The sequence below is a fragment of the Colias eurytheme genome, chromosome 19 (genome assembly GCF_061535395.1).
Source record: "Colias eurytheme isolate Ceu_HAF_F1 chromosome 19, ilColEury1 Martin Lab GWU primary, whole genome shotgun sequence".
Taxonomy (NCBI): Eukaryota; Metazoa; Arthropoda; class Insecta; order Lepidoptera; family Pieridae; genus Colias; species Colias eurytheme.
In genome coordinates, this window is record NC_142998.1 from 1,358,191 (window position 1) to 1,368,771 (window position 10,581).

At 32.6% G+C, this 10,581-nt stretch overlaps 1 protein-coding gene across 1 annotated transcript; it reads left to right on the plus strand.

Annotated features, from left to right (window-relative positions):
- The first annotated feature begins 2,957 nt into the window (after positions 1 to 2,957).
- On the plus strand, positions 2,958 to 5,295 carry fws (Conserved oligomeric Golgi complex subunit 5 four way stop). The gene has a single exon (XM_090113216.1). The coding sequence runs from the start codon at positions 3,013 to 3,015 to the stop codon at positions 5,251 to 5,253; it is 2,241 nt and encodes a 746-aa protein (XP_089969342.1). The 5' UTR covers positions 2,958 to 3,012; the 3' UTR covers positions 5,254 to 5,295.
- The last annotated feature ends 5,286 nt before the right edge of the window (positions 5,296 to 10,581 follow it).

The window sequence follows — 10,581 nt, forward strand, 5'->3', positions numbered from 1 at the left end:
TGTACTGTGCAATTGTTGTACATAAATTTTGAATTTCCTAGTTTTTAAGCTTCCGCAGATTCAGTTATCGTCAGATAGATAGTGTTAAATGAATTGTAGCTAATAATAATAAGTGAATTTAAGTAAATGGCACAGATTTTGACGTTGTGCAATATTCGAAGAATTGTTATGGGTCGCGAAATAGAGGCGATAATTTAATGGTTAATACTGTTATTGGGAATAGGGGTTATTCCAATTTAGAGTTTTGCAATACTATAAATACCATTAAATATTTTATGTATCGACTATATAAATATATAGTATTCACAAAACATGTGGAATTAAATCGGGATAGTCCTCTGTTCATGTAAAAAGTATGTTTTAAAAGCTCTGCGAGTACTATTATATATTGTAGTATAAAATTGAAGAAAAATGGAAATTTAATATCAAAATTATGTATGTTTTTAGACGATACTATAACTCAATTATGTATGATACAGTAAAGTCAAACTGTTAGACAAAACAATCGATGGTAGCTAGTATATCCACATAATTATGTGGCACCATTTTAAACTCATATATTTCATTGAACATGTAAAAAATTTGTATAAACATTTGCAACTCTAATCTATAGGCCATAAAGCCGATTTAAATGAAAAACTCGACTCGTATTAAAACGAATGTTAAGCATGGTTGTGTTTATCAATAATACAGTTATTCTTATACTTAGATTGTTTATAAGTAGACAATCTACATTCTACATAATATAACATAATTATTATCAATTGCAAAGGCCCCTTTATGCTGTAAGGTTTTGTTTTAAGTACTTTAATTGTTTTGGAAGCTTTTTATTTGCACAAAACGCATTTAGCCGTCATCAGAGTTACTAATCGTGATATGTAATTATTGTAATATATCACACGTGTCATGTTCGGTGTGAAATGTGCATTATGTGAATGTATTATATCGTCAATGGTTATTTAATGCTCCAGTATAAACATAATTTATACTTAACGTAATGCAATGTTCAATGGACTAAATTCTACTCTTAGATCAGGTAGGACTTCAATGTATTGTCATATTTTTTCTAAAATCATTGTTTTGATATGTGACCAGGATAATACTCTGTGTCGTTCCTCAAAACGCAGAATGGATGGCAATATGTTGTATTTAAAATTAAAACCTCTTTTTTCATATCACTATAATTATTATCTATAGGTGTTTAATTTGCTATAAGCAATTTGGATCTTGCGCGAATACCTGATCTAAGTAAACTTAGATGATGCTAAAAATAGATTTAGCAGAATATGCTAAGCGTAACTATATTTTCATAATTACCTACAATTGTTTCGTTATAGTGTATATATAAGCTATATAAGCTAATTTCTGTTTATTTTATAAAATTACCGTGTTAGAATTTAAAGCAATATTTACCCGCGTCTCATGATAAACAGTTATGTCTTTCTACTGTCCATGACCATAGACAATTGCCGAATTATATCACAAACTATCTAGTAATAAATACAATATCATTAGTTGCCTTACATATTCTTTAATGTTATTTTCTATTCGCACACAAGCTGTTCATCATATTATTATACTATAATATCATTCATTGTAATACTAGTGATTAAAATGGCATGCAATTACTTTATAATCATATAAAATGCTGTGTTGCCAGTATACCAATGTTTTGTGTACAAATTTTACATTTCTCACAGCAATCATTATTTTAATCTTCAAATAATTTTATCTATATAACATTATTTACTTTTTATTTATATAGATAAAACTATCCTAGTTAAGAAAATATAGGTACAATGAATCAATGTAACGAATTTTATACCTTCAGTTTTATTTAATAATTTGACAGTTTTTTTCTGTAGTTTTAAGTTACAATTAGTATTGCGTACCTAGATAATTTACTTATTTATAGTTTAACGAAGTAAAACTGCCATGGAAAGTTAGTCCCAGTTTTTGCCAGTAATTCATTTTTATACTTTATGCTATTAAAAATCAATGCTAGTGCAACCAAGGCTTTATATTATCCGACAACATAATGATTTGTAAACACATCAACGCTAAAGCACAAAATAGGTGGTAATTAAAAATCATTGTAATTCTGTGAAACTGGCACAATGATTGTGCTTGTTGTGGTTAATAAATTGGCAAAAAATTAATACGTTTTTTATTTTCCTATGTGTCCTATCCTTAGTGAAATGAGAAAGAAATTCTCAAATTTATCAATATTAATAGTTTATTATTATATCACACATTTTGGTAGAAACGATTGTTTATTATTTTAACTTATTAAAGTTTTTACTGATTTTGACACAAATATTCTACTAATTTTTGACTACGGTACCGATTGGCCTACGATTGCATTCGTATATAATAATTAAAAAGCAGTAGCATAGGCTACTTATTACAGCTTATTTGTTGGTACATAGAGGATTATAAATTAATAAAAAATACTCAAATTGAATAGATGATTAATTTTTTCACAGAATATATTTTATGAATGTTTCGAATGAATACATTGGAATAATTTTTCTTCTTATTGTTTAGTCCTAAAACCCAAACAATGTTAATGGAAGTCAGAGGCCATCACCACCTACACCACTGATATATTTTTCAAGATTACTTACCTACCTACAACACCCTTACAATACCTATTTGTCTTAAATGCAAAATAAAATATAAAAAAAAATTGTTGGCATATATACGTATAATTGAATAGGTAGATGAATTAGCTTTTTCGTTATTATTTTTAACTGTTCTGTGTCTTGTTCCTTTCTTGTGCATAAAATTTTTCGAATAAATAATATGTAGAACGTGTAAAGGAACACGTTTGTCATGCTATCAACATGCTACTCGTTTAATGTCAATTGTCAAAACACAACTCAAAATATGTCAAAAGTCAAATCTGCCCTTCTGCCAGTGATAAATTTTACTTATAAATTGAATTGAATTAAATTTTACTTTGCAATTTCGTAAATTGTAATTACCCACTACCCAGTGCCCCTTAACACAATGGAAGCAAAAGAAGTTTGCGCCGCTATAGAAAATGATGAATTCTACAGTAAATTCCTTGAAGCGACTGTTAAACCGATCACAACAGATAACATTTCGGTAACTGACCAAGTTACCAAGCTAACAGAAGGCATAAATAAACTAACTAAAAGCCTAGAAACTCAAGTTCTAGCAAAACACAATGACTTATTAACGCAAGCCAGCCACATTTCAGATTTAGAAACTATGTTAGAATCGGTTAAAGTGCAAGAAGAAACACTTTTACGTGGCACAGAGGGTTTAGCTGAAGGGGTCTTTGCTTCTTACGATTCCTTGGAAAACCAAACGCGTATGCTTGAAAGAGTGCAAATAACGTGTCAACTACTGCGACATGCATCTAAAATATTGGCTCTATGGAACAAACTGCAAACTATTCAAGAAAATCCGGCTAAAGAAGCAATGCTTTTGTATGAGTTAAACGAATTGTTTGGTGACTATGATTTTGATGGGATTATCTTATTAGATGATGTACTGAAACAAGTACGACAAAGAAGAACGGAATTGCTGAATAATTCAACAGAATTGTTACAAAGCAGTTTATTAAATGGAGATAAAACTAAACTCTTACAATGTTTTAAGGTGTTCCACAATTTACAGTGTACTAGCGAACAAATAAACAACACAGTCAAAACTATCCTTAAAGATCTACAAAAAGAAATACACACTGCTTTAAATATACAAATGGTGTCTATAGAAGTTAAGAAATCATCATCAGGGCGTGTTGCACCAGGGAAAGCAAATATAATGAATGCACAAGATTTTAAAATAAAACTATGGGATAATATAGAGAAGTTATTCGCTGGTAGTATTTATCACAGCTGCATGAAAGTGATAATGCTTCAAAATGTAGTAACCGAATTACACGCTATTGGTAACTTTAGGAACATAGCCAGAGACTTCTGGAATGAACTGTGTTTAGTCTTTAGTACTGAACTGGACAAGAGTCCTTCCAATGTAAGCCAGTCTATTGAGATAGACTATGCTAAATTGTTAAAATGCTTCAATGATTTGTTGTCTAAACTAAAATACAAGAATCTAGAAATGAATCGATCATATTTCACAAAATGGGAGAATTCCTTCTTATCCAAGTCTCTTGCAAAGCTCTTAGAACCTGTTAGAAGTATGTGGCATCTTAACCAAGTGCCGAATATGGACCAAATTGACAACGCAGTTAGAGTTATAGCTGAGGCGCTCAGTATTTCTCTTGGAGATAAACAACTGAGCATTAGCCTTGCTTATAGTGTAGCTAAAAGTATAAAACAAATGCTTGTTGAGACAGAACAGCGACTGTCAATGGACAGTGACGTCGCTCAGATCATAGAAGCGCCCACTAGTACACAACAGAAGAATGCTGACCTATGCAATGCTCTGTATTACTTTTCATCACAAATCAACAGAGTTCTCAACAACATGAACTCAATTCTTCCACCAGAGAGCATACAAATCGTACAAAACAGCTTAAAAGACATTTCTAGCTTACCAATTCTGCAATTATATGCAGAGTCTATTAAAAATTCACTCTTCATTATTCTTATGACCATGCATGATGAACAGGAATTCAGTCGAAGTGACGACCCAAGCAATAAAACTATTTCTTGCTCACCGTACATGAAAGAACTGCAACAGTTTGTGTCACGCTGCAAAGATTTATACCTCTCAATGTTTCACGAGAAATCGGCGCTAAATGAGTGTTCTATTACAATATCGAAGGCATGTATTGAACGGTTCATACATCACGCGTGCAACGTCCGTCCCCTAAGCGCATACGGGCGAGCGAAACTACAGGCTGACTGCAAGCAATTGGAAATATCCCTATCCCCATTGATAACTGATATGATGGATTTAGGGGACCACTATCGTCAGTTAAAAGCGCTGCAATTGCTTTTAGAAAAAACACCTCAAGAGGTCGCTAAAAGCCAGTATGAGGGTGCTTCTTTACCATATTCGTTAGTCATGATGTTTTTATTCTCACATTCTGGGCCTCAGCTATTAGCTCCCCATGTATGTGCAGGGTGGAACATACAAAAACTCATGCAATGGTTGGATTCGCATAAAAACGAAAAGGACAGGCTTGAATTTGTTGCGGGTGCTTTACAGAGATACCAAAACCATGTGAGGCAGAACCAAATCACTACATATGATGAAGTATATCCCATATTACTACAGCTTCTTGATGATGGAAGAAAAATTTTTAAGAAATAAACTATTGTAGTTTATAATTAGTTAAGAAGTAATATTTAAGTGCAATAAAAGTTTAAAATAAAACATATTATGTTATATGAAATTATTTATTAATAAAATTGTCTTATTTACAATTACAATGTTTTATTATTCAAACATCCCCTTCAGCTCGCTTTAATGTATTTGATTTTTCATATACCTAGAACAAATGTTAAAATTTAAATTAGTAAAATTAAACTAACTTCTGACATGCCTTACCTAGATTAAATCAAGTAATAAATAAATATCCTATCGAATAATATTGTGATCAAATTAGAATGTAAATTTAAAGCTTCTCACGAAGTTTCATCAAAATCTGTCCAGCATTTTAGATACATAGAATTGTGTGCTTACCTAGTAGGAATGGGTCGTCGACGCATTTTTCATCAACGAGACTAGACCGTTAAATGTCGTTCATCAACTAGTCGATCAACTAGTTAAAATCTTCGACTAGTCGATGTGTAAACTGAAACGAATTGACACGGTCGACCGACGCGCGACGGTATTGGTAATCGAACGTTCGTTACCTTGAACTGAGGTCTACACTCTACATGTAAAATTCCACATTCTTACCACGAAGTTATTACGAATTATAGATTTTCAAAGAATTCAATGTCAGGGTTGTCTCTAGTAAAGAAAAAGTCAGAGCTGTTTTTTAACAATTATATATTTATCACCTATCTATTACCAAGTTTTTGTTTATGTTTTAACTTGTCGTTTTAAGTCGTTAGTTATAGTCGATATTTTAACATTATTCAATATATTATTATAGGTAGGTAATCCTTATGATATGTAATAAATTAACTGAATAAAAAAAATATCTTAGATTTTTAAGACAATTCAATAATATCAAATTAATATAAATTAATCTCCTTTTTTTTCAATATTTCGAGCATTGATCATAGTAATCTCATTAAAAGTCAAACGGAATTAACGGTAAAAATATTGAACTATCAACTCGCGACGCGTCGCGTCGCAAGTTGGTAGTTGATACAAACGTGTCGACTGACGAGCCGTCTACGACGCGACGAGTCGTTTAGCCGTCTACGGTGGACTATTATACGGCCACGTCGAAGCGTTAACCGTCGCGGACGCGTTGACGAGCGTTTCGACTCTTTTGTTTAGTCGTTGAATTCAACTAGTCCGTTGATGAACGATGGACTAGTCGAATCGTTGAGTGTACATAGACGGTTAATTTAACTAGTCCGTTGATTCAACGCCCATGCCTATTACCTAGTCAAAAAAAGGCAGGCTTAACCGGCTACTCACGTACCTTCAGCAAGGGCAATATTGGAATTGGACCCTTAATTGACTAAATTGTAATGTGTCAGCAAGTAGGGGCAATTCAGAGAACAACTGAAATTGCTCCGACCGCCGACCAACCGAGATTGTACCAATATCGCCCCTGCGGCAGGTACCTGAGTAGCCGGCATTTAGCCACGGACTGATTGTCAAATTTCACGTAATCTATACAGATATTATAAAGCTGAAGAGTTGAGAGCTGTTTGTTTGTTTGAACGCGCTAATCTCGGGAACTACTGGTCCGATTTGAAAAATTCTTTCGGTGTTAGATAGCCCATTTATCGAGGAAGGCTATAGGCTATATATCACCACGCTAAGACCAACAGGAGCGGAGCAATGCGGGTGAAACCGCGGGGAACAGCTAGTAAATGATATAAGAGCCAAGAGGAACAGATTACAGATATTAAATTGAAAAAGGAAATTCAACCTGTATCCCAAAATTGGGGCAGGGCCCAGGCCCCAGGGGTATGATGGGTCAAGCATGATTGTTAGGCTAACCATTTAGACAACTCTCAAATTAATATGATAGGGTCATTTACTATTATCTTTTTTCTATTTTAAATTTCACTTATTTTTTCAAAATAAAAAATCAACATATAAAAAACATACTTTATTCAACAACAACGTACTTACAACTTAAATCTAAGCATACACAAGTACATATTCAACTAAATGCTATTATAACAGTCTAATGAACAAACAGACAATCATACATAATCGCTATATATTTACATACCATACATACTTACAACTAAATATTACATGAGTACCGGCGTAATATAATTAAGAAAAATAATAACTATTTATTTTCTTAAGTTACAACCCTTCAAAACTATTCATATACTTTTTCGGCATAAACTATGTATATTTGTGTGTTTATCAAGCAAAATTGAACTTAAATGCTTTGTTAATAAGACTCAAATATCAAAGCGAAGCTGCATCACATTTTGAAAGGAATTATTTTATGTACAATTTCACATTTGTATGAAATAATAATAGTCTCAATTCAATTTTAATCAATTTCACTTCACATACAATATGGCCTGATATGTGTAAAATAAAGGAAAAAATAAATAATAATTATGTGCTACCCATTTAAAACATTTCAGGTGCTACCATAATACAAATTCGAACACAATATGTTTAAGGCAATTACACGGTTCAACGACCTTAATGATTCTGTCACTACATTTGAATTTGTTTTTTTAACCGCCCTCTATAAATATACATCGTTGTTGAAGTAAAAGTGACCAACGATTATGGAATTGTATACTGTATCGTATTGTATCGTAATGTGTTATTGGTTTCTACCTAATTTATGTTTTCTCTGAGAGGCAGTAACATATTACATTTATGAATAGTAAATATTGTGTACTATGTATGTTGTAAAATAATGTAATGTAGGAAGACTCATCTTTCAACATTAACCGTTATAAGCAAAGTCTCTACTACATGACCCATTCTGGAGACCTTAAGATGACTAAGCAAGTAATTACATATAAGTTCTAGAGTAGGGAACAGTTAAGAAAACACCGATTTAGAAATTAATTTTATTCAACACGGACTCTACTATATTCTGGAGACCTGATGATGGCTAGGGTGGAGAACATCTCACCTACAGAGATATAAAAGATGGAGTACATTATTTGACGTAATTCTATAGAACGGCCTCTAACATGTCATGGTGTATCGAATGGTAATGGTGACCAGGCAAATGTATTTAGCGTTCTCTGTATATCTCTTCATACCTAGTAGGAATATATGCATGCAACCTACACACACCGAAAAAAATAGGGGAACGGACAAAAAATCACGTTTTTTTCGACTTGGTATGTATTTTGTAGTTAGTTCGGGGTTAATTTTTTAAATCCCTTACGTCTTTGAAATGATGACGAGAAAAAAAATGTGTTTCGATTTTTAAACATTAAAATATTATACCCCTTTAAGAGTTTGGTGCCTATTTATCGACTATATAGCAGCTTAAAATCAAAAATATTATAACGTGTTTTAAACTGAGTTTATTTTTTTCTACTGTTTATCTTTGAACACATTAATTACAAAATGAGTGATTTTCCTGCGACTGAAGTTACCAGAGCCTATGACTATGACTGATATGGGTCATACCTTCCGTTCAAAGAATACAGTGTTAGTTGTGTCGGTATCTATGGTCTATTACAATGTTCAACGCTATAGTTAAACAGTCTTACATATTATGTTGGCGCGGGCAAGGAAGAAATTGGGCAACTTGGAATTGGTTTCATAAGGGTGCAAACTTGGATAATTTATTTTGTTGTGGCTTTGGAAAAAATGCATGTGACGTGTGTAGATCAGTACCACCATGTCATGGCAACAGGAAAATTATAGTACAGTTGAAGAGGAAATAAAACCGACCCAGTACGAGTTAGACTCGCGCACTGAGGGCTCCGATCAAATCTATTTTTTATGATGTTGTAACTTTAAATTTATGTTTTTTAGCATTGTTTCCATTATTTGTGTCTATAAGACATCGCCGACATCTGATTAAATCTGATATTTGTTTGGATTACTAGGCCGAACGTTGATTTAACAAAAGAAAGAATAAGAATTTTTAAAATCGGTCCAGTAGTTTATGAGCCTATTCATTACAATCAAACAAACAAACAAACAAAGTTTTCCTCTTTATAATATTAGTGTAGAAGAAATCATCGGTTCACCCAGTTAAAAGTGCGGAGGTAACGGAACCAACAAAAAATTCAGTTGAATTGAGAATTTCGTCCTATAATGGCGTCGGCTAAAAATGTTGCTATACGTTTATGTCAGTTTTGACTTTCCTACGATTTTATACAATAATATAAAATTAAATGATTTTATACAATATAAAAAAAATTGCTGATTTTCGGCGGTATGGCGACCATGGACTGTCTGAAAAGTATGGCATGGCGATTTTCGTAAATGGCTACTGGACGATGATTACCTGTGCAAAAATTAGCCTGGTACAAATGGTTGAATTTTTTTTTTAATCAACGCATTCACGTCGGTATTGTGGGCTGTAAATTACACCGGAAAAGTATGGCATGACACTACCGCCTACTTCTTTTTTATGGGCTATCGGTAAATCTTAAAATTTTTGTGTTACAAATCGTTTGCCTTCCGTAATTTTTCCGACGAGTTCGACTAACGCCCACGCGACTAGTCTACCGGTACCACTGTTCTGACCATGATTTTTCTTTTTGTCATTGCGTACTAAGACCACTGTAGAACCGCCATCCTGTTACAAATGACCCAAAATTTTGTGTCAGTATCTCCCGGCTTTGGATTGTTTTGGACCCTTAAAATATACGATAGAACAGCAATTAATCTTTTTTTAAAAATATTCAAGGCACAGGGAAAGTCTGGTTACTGTTTTATAGGTATGTGTTTTCTGATAATATTTTACTGTCAAAAATTATCAACACTGGATATTATTCAATGACGCCTTTCAAAAACAAAACTAATTTACAAACAGATTTTTATATCTTTACATACCTATTTTTAACTTTCATTTCATGAACTGCTCATGTAAATACCTATTACAATCTGGTTTAATTTAACAAAACATTCAATTCGGTGAATTTTAGCGTTATTTTGCAAAAAAAACCGCACGTACAGTCCCCCGTCCGAGTCGAACTGACACCGTCAAATTTCGTCGAAAATATGCAATAGAGGTGAGGTTTTATGTGGGTTTTATTATAAATTCGAGTTTTTTCTTGATAATTTAGTGATAATAATGAAAATTGAAAAAACAATCAATACAAATTGTTACAAATGTCATAACATATTTTTTGGTATAAATTTCATGTATAAATATGTAGCCGTTTTCCTAACAAAATGCGTTTTATGTTAAAAAAGGGGTTGATTTGTATGTATTTTTTTTATGTTTAGGCCGTTCTAAACTGAAAAGTAAACAATACACTTTGTTAATTATATCCTTGAGTATCACATATATTTTTTTTAAGACGATCGTACCAACAGTTTCCTCAACAAAATTCA